Here is a 14681-nt window from a genome sequence, read left to right on the forward strand (position 1 = left end):
CATTCAACCTAATGAGAAACTGTAGAACAGACTCAGTTTATGTCACAATACCTACATTTAGAGTCAGTTATTCATTCAACCTAATGAGAAACTGTAGAACAGACTCAGTTTATGTCACAGTACCTACATTCAGAGCCAGTTATTCATTCAACTTAATGAGAAACTGTAGAACAGACTCAGTTTATATTGTTAACACCTTAAAATCTCAGACTCATTACATACTAAGGCTTATTAATAATTAACTTCAGGGGCTGAGCTATCTTAGATTATAGAAGTGTGTAATAAAATTTTCAAGAAAAAGAGTTTAATAAACCTAAGAAGCGTACTCCTAAAAAGACAGTTCTTTAGTAAAGACAGTAGTCCTGTCTAGAACTTTGAATACTCAAAGAACAATTTTGTTGCTGTCCAAAGGAAAACAAGTATCTCCAAAGGGCAAAAAGAGAGGGCAAAAACGTTCTTTTCTTTCAAAGAAAGTTAATGTAGAATGTTTTTATTGCAAACAATTTTGGAGCATTTCTGTTGGTCTATTCATCATGACATTTTCATACAATGTAAAGGGCAGCTGCAAAGCTCAGATGATGTAGAATCATTACTTTTTTTTTGGACAGCGACAATTTGCATGCTTAAAGGGTTCTTCTGTTATTACAAGCTTGACATTATAACAGTAGAGGAACTCTTTTTGGTGCTATATAGAACCCTTTTCAAAAAGGTTCTATATAGAACCATATACAACAACCCTGTAATCATGCAAAAGGTTCATAGTTATATAAATCCATTTCCTTTACTAAAGAACCCTTGAAGAACCATCATTTAGTCTAGTCTAGTATGTAAACATTGTTCAGTTTCAGAAACATTCTCAGTGCATACACACTTAAAAATGGTGTTTTTTTCAAGATGGATGGAGAACGTGCTGTAGATGGTTCTATATAGAACTGTTTTGAAAATGGTTCTATATAGCACCAAAAGGGTGCTGCTATTCAAGCTTGTATACAATAGAAGAACCTTTTTTTGGTGCTGTATAGAACACATTCTCCATCAATCTGTAGAACCATTTCACCATGCAAAGAACCATGTACAAACAGTGTTTCCAGACATTGTAAGAATAAAAGAACCTTTTTTGGTGCTATATAAGACCATATACATCACATTCTCCATCAAGCTGAAGATCCGTTTCATGGTGCAGAGAACCATTTAATTATGCTAAAGGTTCTTTGAGTGTTCATGGTTCATTATAGAACCACAGTCTTTAATAAAGAACTTTCTTTAGGGCGTACATGGAAACTCAGCTGCAGAGTCTGCCTATTTTTAATGAATTTTCTTGTGACATTACAAACTCCATTGCATTTGCATATTTTTACCTATTTAGTTACATCACCTACAGCAGTTTAGCTCCACCCATTCACGCTGAAGTTATAAAGAGTGTTTCAGCCCGGACTGCCAACAATACAGCACAGCCAATTAGAACAGGGCTCATTAACATATATCAGTATTAAAGGCACAGTAGCAATAACAGCTATGAGATAAAGAGAGGTTTGAAAATGATTGTGTAAAAATGAATGTGACTGTTTTTGTATACAAACATGATAGAAATGAAAGAAAGTAAAAATGCAGCATATGAGCCGTTTAAAGGGTTAAAGACTGTGTGTTCGTGTTTGTACACACACCTGCAAATCTGCCTTTTTGATTTTAAAGTCACAGTGTTCTTCTCCTCCCCACACCTGGGCTACAGGTGAGCGTTTTTAAAAGCCCCTCCCCTTCCCCTGCCTGTCTCTTTATTCTACTTTTTATGACTGTCTGCTCTTTTCATCTTCTTTTCTCTCTGTTTTTGTAGATCCGTAAGTTGCGCAGAGAGCTGGACGCTTCTCAGGAAAAGGTTTCCGCCCTGACAACACAGCTGAGCGCTAACGTGAGTGCACATACAGTATGACTGATAATTCTGCTTTTCAACCCTTAAAAATCACTATTATGGTTGTTTTGTTGTATGTTCAAGTTTCAGTGCGGAACTATTTAAATATAATTACAATTAACTCTTTAATAGAAAGTCAAAGTGAAAAATATACAAATTCTGACACGTGTCCTTATTTTATGGAACTACAAAGTCTGATAAACAATATTATTATGGCCAAAAATGAAACACACCTCAATAGATTTAAAGGACAGGTTCACCAAAAATAAATTTGCAGAAGTTTCACCTTACCCTACGTGCAGTGGAGCTGCAAGGTGAATACAGCTAACCAATAATGGAAGTTTTGATGGTATAGACTTTTACTATATTGTCCATAAACTTTAGACACCAAATGTCTTCACCGATCTTCTTCATTGTTGAAGACTGTAAATTAGATTTTTGGTAAACTGGTCCTTTAAAGTGTACTTTAATGACTGATATGATAGGCACTTGTCAAATCCAGTCATGTTTTAATAATTGTATATATTCTTAAACTCAAATCAACAGCAAGTCTTGTATCAGATGCAGTAATGTGCAAAAGTTTGGGCACCCCTGGTCAAATTACATGTTTGTGTTGATTTTCTGAGTGTAAATAAGTTAAACATTCTCTACAGAGACACAGTACTGTACATTTAAAAGCACAGTTGCTGTTTATTTGCTGAATTTAACACACGCAAAAAACAGTTATGGCACATTGTATGTTTTATGTTCCAGTAAGTTAAATACAAATAAATAGAAGCTGTATATTAAAATGTGCGGTAGTATGTTACTGTAGAGGATGTTTACACTCAGATAATCAACACAAACATGCAATTTGACCACAGGTGCGCAAACTTTTGCATAAGACTGTAACTATTAGGCAAGCCCTTTTATGGGGGGAGGTTTTAGCGCCCCTTAGCGCTGACAGTACGGGTTGTTTGAATAAGTATCACATTGTGAATGAGGTTTTTGCATATAATGTATTAAAAGGCATTGTTAGGGTGTGCAGATGCAAATAAATCTGTGAAACATTAATGTCAACCGATTTTATCAGCCAAATTTTCTCAGTGGAGCCATAAAACCTTCATTGCAATGACTATATATTTAATTTTCAGTTTGGACAGGTTTAAGTCTATGCTTCTGCCTTTTTTCTGTCAAAAAATGGCATGAATTGCACAAATGCAAAATGTTTTTTCTTTCTGCAAAACACAGAAAAATATTTCTTTGAAATTCAAATCATAATAAATTATCAATAATACTTTAATAATAACAGGCCCAAATAATTTTAATGACTGTTAATAATTATGTAGTCACATTTGCTTCAATAACATGTACCATTTGAATTAATAACCATGTACTGAGTGACATACCAGTTATCAGTAGTTATTTTGAATTTGCATTTACTTAGTTGCATAAAAACATTTCACAATAATTTTGAATGAATTGTCCACGTCCTGTTAATGATATTAATAATTATTAAGTGGAACCTATAGCTGTGTGTATAATGCATATCATATCATCAAGGATGTATCATATTATTTATTGCACATAAATGTCATACATTTATGAGCAGCATTTACAGTGCTTTATTTATCTGTATGTAAACAGTTAATAATTAAAATGGAAGCGCTTACTAATGCACAAGTAACAATTATATAGTTAAGAGATAATGACTGTGTTGTTATTCATAGGGGCCTGTAATTATACTATTCTATTACAGTGTTACCAGAGTAGCTCTTCTTCATACAGACACTGATGTGGTCTGGATTGAAAGATCTCCACTTTACACACAGTTTCTGCACTTGTTTCAGTTAGAAATAATATAAAACTACAGTGTATTGTCACTGCTAGAGAGTGTGTTTGTGTGGCTTAGTTGGTGTTTATTTCAGGGAAAGTCTCAGATCGTGTTCTGGGCGGAGGCAGCAGTGAGGTGACGCTGTGAGTGATATTGATACTGGTGGTTAAAGTGTGGGTGGATGTTATTGTGTGATGAGTGATGACTCTGTGATTCCACTGGAGTTTCCTATTGCTCTGATCTTAATGCAAAGCACAATATGCTCGCTGTCACTCAGATAATAGCAGCATTTTGAACCCATACGCTACAGAAAACACGCTGTACTGCGTTAGCGTTTAAACCATGAACAATCAACAATGTAAACATGCTGATACTAGGAGACGCACTGTGATACTATTGACCCTTTAATGTCCACACTGCTGTATCTGCCCTTATATCTCCTTTCTCCTTTATCAGTGTGGTCCCTCAGTGCTGTTATTACGTTGTTTTGACATGTAAAGTGGCAAATATATGACCTATTACTTTTGAGAAAATTAAAAACAAAACTAAAATTGTTACTTTTCAGGAAAATAAAAACTAAAACTATTAATGTGACCTTTAAAACTAAGTAAAACTAAACTAAAATCAAAGCCCAGAATGACAGACTAAATAAAAGTAGATCTGCTGAGAATGTGAAAGCTGTTAGTGACCCTGCTATGTTGGTGGTTAACTCTGTGTAACTCTCTGTGTAGAGTTAGTTTGATAGCCAGGCTGTTACAGTGTTTCCTCTGTTCTCTGTGTTACTCTCTGAATGCACTGACCGTTTTGGGTCAGAAGGCCGTGAAGGAAGCAGACTGTGGTTTGATGTTAACAGCATCAGATTAGTTTCGGTTTGTCTGGTTATTTGAGCAGCATTACATCGCTGACCTTCAGTCCAGCTGCTATCTCCACACACTCTGCAGCTCTCGCTGACATCATAATGCTTTCACAAGCTCCGTCTGACTGTTTCTTCTCTTTCCTGTCTTGTTTTTCAGGCCCACCTGGTGGCAGCGTTTGAACAGAGCCTGGCGAACATGACCATCAGACTGAAGAGCCTCACCATGACCGCAGAGCAGAAGGTCCACACTACAACACTTCATCACTAAAACACTACAATGCTAAAACACTGAATGTGTTTACATACACTTAATAATCTGATAACTGCAGAAAATGAGATTGTGTCAGTAACTGGTTCAGTGTGTTCACACTTAATAATCTGATAGCTGCAGAAAATCAGATTGTGTCAGTAACTGGTTCATTGTGTTTGTCCTTAATAATCTTATAACTGCAGAAAATCAGATTGTTTCAGTAACTGGTTCAGTGTGTTCACACTTAGTAATCTGATAGCTGCAGAAAATGAGATTGTGTCAGTAACTGGTTCATTGTGTTTGTCCTTAATAATCTTATAACTGCAGAAAATCAGATTGTTTCAGTAACTGGTTCAGTGTGTTTATACTTAATAATCTCATAACTGCAGAAAATCAGATTGTGTCAGTAACTGGTTCAGTGTGATTATACTTAATAATCCAATAACTGCAGAAAATCAGATTGTGTCAGTAACTGGTTCAGTGTGTTTTTCATGCTCTTGAGTAATGAGTGTAGTCGGTTTCAGTGTCACTCCAAAAGTGCTGGGCTGCATCTCGCGGGTGCTGTGTTAAACGCTGCTCGCTGTTTCCGGGACAGGAGATTGTTTTCACACATGTGCAGACTGAGAGATACGAAAGAAATCAGAGTGAGGGTTTACATGCACTGAAACCCCCATTCCTGAGCTCAAATCAGCCTCTTTATCAGATTTCTTAATCAGATTTATAGACCTTAATCTGCTCTAAGAAATCAGAGTGTGCTGTTTACACAACCACTTAATAATCAGATAACAGCAGAAATCTGAAAATGATCGGATTATTAAGTGCATGTAAACGTGCTCAGTAACTGTATGGTTTTGTATACAGGACTCTGTAGAGGTCTTAAGCACAATATTCAAAGCACTATGTAGGACGCTTTACTGAAAGAGTCACTTTAACACCGATACGTACAAGCTCACATATATGATAAAGTCTGTTACAAGCTTCAGATAAAACATATGGAATGACTTTTGCAAGCTTCAAAGATCTGTATTTAATCTAGAACAGCCAAAATATGTTTGTTTACCAGTGTTAGCTTATCACTAACATACTATTAGAAATCACATAGGGCTGCCAGCAGAAATTAGCATTATCATTTTTTTTCTAGATTTTTGACGTGTGCGCGTGTGTGTTTGTTAGGACTCTGAGCTGAACGAGCTGAGGAAGACGATCGAGCTGCTGAAGAAACAGAATGCTGTGGCTCAGGCCGCTATTAATGGAGTCATCAACACACCTGAACTCACCTGCAAAACTGAACGCACAGGTGAGAGAGAGAGAGAGAGAGAGAGCATACCTAAATCATCACAGACTCACATCAAAGCGTATTATGTCACAATACAATATGCCTGCATGTTTCATTATAAAGAGAGCAAAAATTAGTCCATTTAACTGGATTTAGTGGCAAATTATTAGTATTTTTTAAAATGTAGCTGTACTGGCTCTTTTTACAACGAATCAGATGTCGTGTAACGTGAAAAGTTCTATGAGATTTTTGCCGTATCGCCCACCTAAAGTTTCTGACAGTGTTTGATTCGCTGTTTTCAACAGGCTTGAGTAAAGTGTGTGATGATGATGTGTGTGTTAAACTGTTCCTTTAATGATTATCGTGTTATTTTTTCTGTTCTAAACTCCCTTTGGTTCATGACTGTTCTGCAGGTTCTAGCAGGTTGATTTGTGTTTTGTAGTTATGCAGGTTCTAATGACTTAGTGTGTTTGTGTGTGTGTGTGTTGTGTGTTTTTGGTCTAGCATGTGCGTTTTTGGTTCTTAAAGGTTCGAGCAGCTCAGTTTGTATTTTTGGTTCTGCAGGTTATAACAGCTCAGTGTGAGGGTGTGTTTTGGTTCTGCAGGTTCTAACAGCTCCTCATGTATGTTTTTGTTTATGCTGGTTCTAACGGCTCAGCATGTGGCTTGTTTTCGGTTCTACAGATTCTAAACGTTCAGCATGTGTGTTTTTGGTTCTACAAGTTTAGACAGCTCAATTAATATTTTTGGTTCTGCAAGTTCTAACAGCTCAGTGTGTTTTGGTTCTGCAAGTTCTAACAGCTCAGTATGTTTTTTTAGTTCTGCAGGCTCCAGTGGTTCAGTGTGTGGCTTGTTTTTGGTTCTGCAGATTCTAATGGTTTATATGTGGCTTGTTTTTGGTTCTGCAGGTTCTAACGGCTCGGCGTGCATGCAGCCAGAGCTGCGTATGCGCAGACAGCACTCCTCTGACAGCATGTCCAGCGTCACCAGCACAACCAGCCACTCTAGCATGGGCTCCAACATCGAGAACCCTGACAATAGCAGCAAGAAGAAGAAGAAGAACTGGGTTAGTGCAACACACACACACACACACACTGTGGGTTAGCGTGCTGTTAAAGACAGATACACACGCAGGCCATACATGCAGTCATAATACAAAACTTTGAACACTCCAGTCAAATTACAGCTGTGTTGATTTTCTAAGTGGAAAAAAGTTAACACATTCCCTACAGAGAGCACACCTATATGGCAACTCCATCAGTTTTTCAAAAAATATAACATAATTAACTGGTTAAGATGTAAACAAGATTGTTCAGATTGGTTTGGTGTCAAACGGTCCGGTCTAGAGAAACTCACCGAGTCAGAATTGTTCACAGTGATGGTGATAGGAACCAGACGTCCACCTCTAAAAACTCCTTCACAGAAAGTTATTATGTGAAATGGTTATGAATACATTGCCTGATGTCTGAGACGCTGTTTTATGATAGTTTTGTGGAAACGTTTTGACTATTTTAATCCATTTCCATTAATTGTGGAGGGGTACGTGCAGGGCATTGTGAGGCAAAATAGATTGCAAAGAAAACTTATTCTTAATCTTTCCATCATCAACATTTCATATAAAACTCAGAAGACACTTGTAGGTTCACTGGTGGTTTTAGATAGTAAATAAAATGTCTGTATTTGTGTTGTAGACATGGTGACCCCTGGTATCTATCACCACCACTGTAAAGAAATCTACATTGTGAACAGCTCTGAACAACTTTGTTTACCACTGAATTCTACAGAAAGTTTGATAAATCATTGAAATTCCCCTTTGAAAGCCCCAGATAGGGCTTAATTTTGGGTTTTTGTTTTTCACTGGCCACAGCTGGTGTCCTGTGTTGGAACAGAAGAGTCTGGTGATTAATATGTATGTTTCAAAATGAAAAATACTCATATGCCATGAGCGTGTGTATTTTTCAGGTAGTAGTAGTTTTGGGAGCACTACAAGATAATGAATTACCTTAAGGATTACTGGCAGTTTATGTTGATAGACCTTTTTTATTGAAGAACCAGGGAACCTAAATCTGTGTTTTGTTTCTAATCAGGTTAATCGTGTTCTTGCAGACAAACAGTAAACATTTACTAAATTTACCCTATGAATAATGTTCCACTGACCAATAACTGACAGATATATTTCAGTATATTTCTCTCCTCTCCATGTAAACTGGGCGGTCCTTAAGCTAACCCAGCATAACCAGAAGCTAGCATGCTAGCCCACCTGTCTGTAGCAGCCTGTCGCCCGTTCACTCGTTTATCAACATTTACATTTTTTTCATTTGTTCATTCCTTCATTTACGCGTGTCTGTCCATCTGGATGACTTTTTCCATCCACTTAGCGTTACATAAAAGACGAATTATGATCAGTTCTGTATGAGGAGCAGGCTAGGAGTGTTGGACAGAGAGCTGTCAATCAAGCTGCTCATCAGCTATGCCCACACAGTTCTCCGATAGAGCTGATTAGCAGTTTTTAAGCCATGTTTTATCATAGTTATGACTTATATTTTTCATTCAAGCTTTGCTGGATGTTTAATATTATTATATACATTTTACTCTGTGTTCCCTGGGACTTTAAGTCCTTCTTTTCCATGTGGTATTACCTAGGCTAATGTGAATGTTGTGTGCTCCTTAGTCCCTTAGACGTTGATTCTTAGTGCCAGTATTACACTGTTAGTGGTGGCGTGCCTCAGGGGTGATCTCTGGGTCCAGTTGTGTTAGAAAAGAGGACAGTGTTTGGGGGTTGTCTTTCAGGGAAACCTGTGAATAACAAGGAAGAACTTTTCTCCCTACCGAGTTCATCCTGTCTCCTTTTCATTCTGCAGTTTAAAGGATTAGCTTGGTGAAAATATATACAGTTTTTCCCTTAATCCAAATGTGCTCAATTCTACTCAGTGTGCCAAGACATGTTTGGAGTCTAAAAAATATACAGAAATGTTCAAAAGCCTGGCTAAAACAGTGATAGTAACCATCTTTGTCCATACATTAGTCCATGTCTATAGATAAGAGTATATTATGCAGTATATCTTAACAAAAATATTTCAATATAATACCAAAAAGGTTCTTTGGAGAACCTTTTTAAATAGGCAAAACTTGCAAAGGAGCATTTATATATTCACATGGTTCATTAGTTGTTCATGGTTCTGTTTAGAAGCATTCATTTTACTAAAGAACCCTTGAAGAACCATTTTTAAGGGTGTACAGTGTCAGAAACCGCATAATCAAGTCTTTTAGAGATCACTGAACAACTCCACATGATTAGATTTAGGCATGCAGTTAGCACTGTGCTAATTGGTGGGGTATAAGCTTCCATTACTTGTTAGCTACATTAGCCTCGTAGCTCCAGTGCTAAACCTGTAGAAGTAAACTTCAGACACCAAAGACGTCTCAGCTGATCGACTGTATTTGGGGAGAATTAGATTTGATTTTTTTGCCAAGCTGTTTCTTTAGCACACTTGCTAGCTAGTCAGATTAGATTATTAGATTATAAATATAGGGATTTTCTGTTGTTGTGTGTGGTCTGTGCTCCGTGGCTCTATCACGCTTCCACCCAGCAGCTGAAATGTCCTCTCTGTGTCTCTGTTTCTCTGTTTCTTGCGTGCCGTGGCTTTGGCAGGTGTATGAGGTAAGAGCGTATGTGTTAGCAAACCCTGCTACATCCCTCCCAGCTAATGCGCTGCAGTACTAACACCTCCTTTAGCCTGGTAGCTTTAATGCCCCCTGCTGTCTGCCCCTGCTCTTTCTCTATTGCTTCTCACTCTTTTGCCTTTGTATTAAAGGGATGCTTCTATGCCTTAAACTGTGATGGGTTGTTTTTTTTTTTACTGTTGCCCTTTTATATTTCCATCTAGTCACTTTAGATAACAGCACATACATTAAGATATGTGACATACAGAAGAAAAATTTAAATAGTCTTTTGTCCTTGTCCCCTCAGAATAACCTCAGGTGGCCCGGAAAGACAAAACACAATAGCGTTTATGGAGCAAAGCAAAAGTCAAGAACACAGCAGCATTAATGGAGAACACATACATAATAAATTCATGCTTTTTGTTCTCCCTTAATGTTGTTTTGTATTCATCTTTAGTTTGCCTCCTAAATGCTGTTATGTTTTGACTTTCAGGACCACTGTAAGAACCCCTGCAAAATGTTTTCTGAGTATAATTTACCTGCAGATGCACATATCATGAGGGACCAAAACTGCGTGCAGTACAGTTTAACAAGACAGTGCAATGCAGTACATTAATAACAGAGTGATAAATGCACAGTGAATGGAATTGGTGCAGTTAAACAAGACTTAGTAAATTACAGCACAGTAAATGTGATGTATTCAATAAATACACTAGGCAAGTGGAAAATTATGCTCATGCCCAACAATAAATACAACCAAATGCCATAAATACGGAGACCAGAGTGGACTGTGCACAATATATAGTTAATATATACAGTTTGTAACTGTAAACCTACCAAGTGCACCTAGATGATTGGTGTTTCTAATAAACTGGCCAACAAGTAAGCTATAAGGCAAGTGTTTCTGATAAAGTGGCCTCTATGTGTATAAATAAACTGTAACAGTAACAAAGCATAACGCAAGTGATAAGGTAGAGACAGTCACTGAAAGTATGCATAACCCCCCCCCTTTTCTTGCTTATCCTGTTTTTTGCTCTTCTCCACCACCCTACCCCCGCACCCTGGCCCTCCACTCCCCCACTCCGTGCTCCAGCACTCCTGATGATGCTGTTGTAGTTTCACAATTCTTCTCATTCATGTTCTGTTTTGTCTTTTCTCTTTGTTTGCAGTTGCGGAGCTCCTTTAAGCAGGCCTTCACCAAGAAGAAATCTCCAAAATCAGCCTCCTCACACTCGGACATCGAGGAAATGACCGACTCTCTGCCCTCCTCCCCAAAACTGACCCACAATGGCTCCACCGCGTCCACCATGTCCGCTCCACTGCTCAGGAACTCGCACTCTAATTCACTGTACGCAGCACTTATGAATGATAAACATTTAAACTCTTTAGGGAGCCCTTTGGACTCATTCAGTAACTAATATTAATTTCTTCTTAATTATTCAGCATCTGCTATTGAATATGTATGTGCACTTATTATTCAGCAAATGCGAGAAAGTATTCAGTAACTACTTAGAATTATTCAGCATCTACCATGAATTATTCAGTATCTACTGTTAATTATTCACCATTTACTATGAATTATTCAGTAACCACTTTGAATTATTCACCATCTACTATGAATTATTCAGTAATTACTTAGAATTATTCAGCATCTATTATGAATTATTCACCATCTACTATGAATTACTCAGTATGTACTATGAATTATTCAGCATCTATTATAAATTATTCAACATCTGTTATAAATTATTCAGTATCTACTATTAATTATTCAGTATTTGCTATTAATTATTCAATAACCTCTGTGAATAATTTAGTATATACCATATATGCAATAGCTAGTATGTATTATTCAGTGTCTACTATGAATTATTCAGTATCTAATATGAATTATTCAGTATCTAGTATGAATTATTCAGTATATACTATAAATGTGTTTGATATCTACTGTGAATTACTCAGTATGTACTATGAGTAATTCAGTATTTACTAATATTTAAGCTCTGTAGTTAGGAGAGAGGAACTGAAGTGTGGACTCGTTGAGTAAGTAAGCGTGGTGAAAGCAGAGTGAATGCAGTGTGTACATGCATAGACGAGCCTTTCAGTAATGATGTGCTGAGTTCTGGTGTCTGAGCTGTTTACTGTCTGCAGGCTGCAGGACTGTTTGGACGGAGAGGCTGAGACGGTGATGCAGCTGCGCAGTGAGCTCCGGGAGAAGGAGATGAAGCTGACAGACATTCGGCTAGAGGCGCTAAGCTCCGCCCACCAGCTGGACCAACTGAGAGAGGCCATGAACCGCATGCAGGTGACCCCCCCCACAAACAGTTACCCACATCTCCTTTTCTACTAAAAGACACTAATGTGTCTCGATTGAAAGCTTAGAATCTGCACTTTTTTATACACGGTTTCTCCACTCCTTTCAGTTTCCTTTCCTTTAAACTGATTGATGAAGTGTTTTTGAGGTGAAGATGGTCTCTAAATGTTTGCGTTTGTTCGTTTAGTCTGAAATAGAGAAGCTGAAGGCGGAGAACGATCGCCTGAAGAGCGAGAGCCAGACAAGCGGCCGAGCATCATCTCAGAGTTCACTCTCTAACCCCCCTCACTCTCAGACACCCACAGCCGGCCTGTCGCAGCACAGCCTCAACCTCACCGAGTCCACCAGCTTCGGTAAGTGGCGCCGTATGAATGTTCCAAATTGGGCACCTACATTTGGCATTGCTTTTCCCACAATGACTGCTCAAATTTACTGTTTGATATTGATATCTTATTAAGAAATAAACCAAAACCATAAACAAAAATGGAAAAACATCCACAGTCTTCTGTAAAAATTCAAGTCTTCATATTGACCGACCAAAATTCCACCTTTACCAATAACCAAAGCTACGAGGCACTTTCTGAACTACAGCACTTAATAGTATAAAAAGCTCCTCCAAGACCATCACGGCTGCATACAGACTGGAAACATGAACATGACTAATTTAAAACATGGCAGTAACCAAGCAGACCGTACAACATTATCTGAACACAATAACAACACACAGTTACCCAGCCCTGAGCATGGATCATTACAGTGTTTTGTGATTGCTAACAAGTGACTTAACAGTAATACAAACAATTATGAGTTCTACTTTAAAGTCATTTTAAAAATGACAGATCAGAAGAGCCGTAGAGTTTTAATGAAGCGCTGAGTTAAAGAGCTGTTTTTTCGGATGTTTATTAAAAGCGAGCTCTGAGCTTAACTGTCTGATAAAAGGTGAACTGAGCTCCACCGTGTAGAAGCAGAATAAGAGTCTCTCTATGTTTTGTGTATTTTACGTAAAGTGTTTGCAGAGACCAGTATCTGCAAACATAAACAGACAGACATTTAGGAGCTTTAAGGTCATTTAGAGCTTTAAAAACCAGCAGCAGAGCTTTAAATCTCTCCTAAAAGATCCAGGTAGTTACTACAGTGTGTAAACGGGGGGATATGAGCTCTCTGTATTGGTGTTGTGAGGATCCGTGCTGCTGCATTCTGTAGTTATACAGGATGGATTGTTTTCTCCAGTAAGAAGATCATTACAGTGATGAAACTACTGAACAAACGGAGCTACACGTTTCTCAGCATCGCTCTGAGAGAGAAAAGGCCGAACTTTAGTGATATTTCTCAAATTATTAAAGCTACTTTAGTGACTGGCTGTGTTTACATGCAGGTAAAACAGAGCTCAGATTCTAAGATCACACCCAGGTTTCCTGCTGCACATTTGATATATGAAGCTAAAGAGCCGAGCTTCTCATAAAGCAGCTTTCTCTGAGTTTTAGTACCTACGATCAGTATAAAAAGATAAAATATTTTGAGACATCCACTGAGAGACACAGCTCTACAGAGTCTTGATCATCAGAAGGAATGGAAATGTATAGTTGTGTGTCGTCAGCATAGCTATATGTCTCCTAATGACATCACCTAGAGGTAACATGTAAAGGACCAAAGCAAAGGCCCTAAAACTGAACCTTGTGGGACTCCACAAGAAATGTTAAATTTTTTTGATGAATGATTTCCCAGTGAAACCAAGAACTGTCTGTTAACTAAATATGATTTAAGCCATTTTAAAACTGTGGGTGAGAGGCCTGCCCAGTATTTAAGATGGTGGATTAGAATCTTGTCATGGAGACAAACTGCTGATTTAATGAATGTAAATAGACCAATCACAACTGACTTTCAGCTGAGGTGATGACCATCAATAAAAAAGGGATCCCTTCTGGAATTATTTTACAATTTGATTCACTGTAAAACATGACTGAGACTGAAAGGACTGGCACGAAACTGTGAGGTTGGTTCTCAAACTTAAAAGCTGAATTTATGTTTTCTTGTGCTGATACTCCTCCCTCCGGTCTTAGACATGCTGCTGGACGATGCTGGAGGTGACAGTTTCCGTACAGAGGGCCGGCACGTGAAGATTGTGGTCAATTTGCAGGAAGACGCACCATGGAGAGAGGTCAGTCTGCGTTCTGTTTGAACTCTGCATTATTTGTTTATTTTCTTTATATAAACTGCTGGTTTCTACTGCTTGCTTCACATAAATGCTGTGTACTGCACTCAACTGCACACACTTTATTCATTGCTATATATGTTTTTAATACTCAATATAGATATTTCGTAAACCATCTTCTGCTAGTTTGTTCTACCTGAACCTGTACTGTTTTGCATATTTTTATTTTACATTGCTGTATGTATTTATGTATTTTAATATATTTTACTTACATTTTAATTAGCACATCCCATGCAAAAATGTTCCAAGCCCAAAATATAGTGGTTTTTACTGATTTCTGATATTTTTGGCTGGTCAGTCCAGATTTAAACCCTATAGAGAATATTTGTTCTCACATTAAACTCAAACTAGCTCAGCAGTGTTTTTCAGCTGTTTGAAGCTGTCAGTGCTG

At 37.9% G+C, this 14681-nt stretch overlaps 1 protein-coding gene across 1 annotated transcript in view; it reads left to right on the plus strand.

Annotated features, from left to right (window-relative positions):
• The window catches only part of nav2a (neuron navigator 2a), a 343940-nt gene that overhangs the window by 268170 nt on the left and 61089 nt on the right, over nt 1-14681 (plus strand). Inside the window, exons 20-28 of the mRNA XM_036587379.1 lie at nt 1832-1906; nt 4733-4816; nt 5999-6122; nt 7010-7167; nt 9754-9762; nt 10934-11112; nt 11916-12069; nt 12266-12431; nt 14139-14236. Coding sequence (XP_036443272.1) covers nt 1832-1906; nt 4733-4816; nt 5999-6122; nt 7010-7167; nt 9754-9762; nt 10934-11112; nt 11916-12069; nt 12266-12431; nt 14139-14236 — 1047 coding nt within the window. The remainder of the gene's footprint in view (nt 1-1831; nt 1907-4732; nt 4817-5998; nt 6123-7009; nt 7168-9753; nt 9763-10933; nt 11113-11915; nt 12070-12265; nt 12432-14138; nt 14237-14681) is intronic.

Source organism: Colossoma macropomum, unplaced genomic scaffold (assembly GCF_904425465.1).
Source record: "Colossoma macropomum unplaced genomic scaffold, Colossoma_macropomum, whole genome shotgun sequence".
In the NCBI taxonomy this organism is placed as follows: Eukaryota; Metazoa; Chordata; class Actinopteri; order Characiformes; family Serrasalmidae; genus Colossoma; species Colossoma macropomum.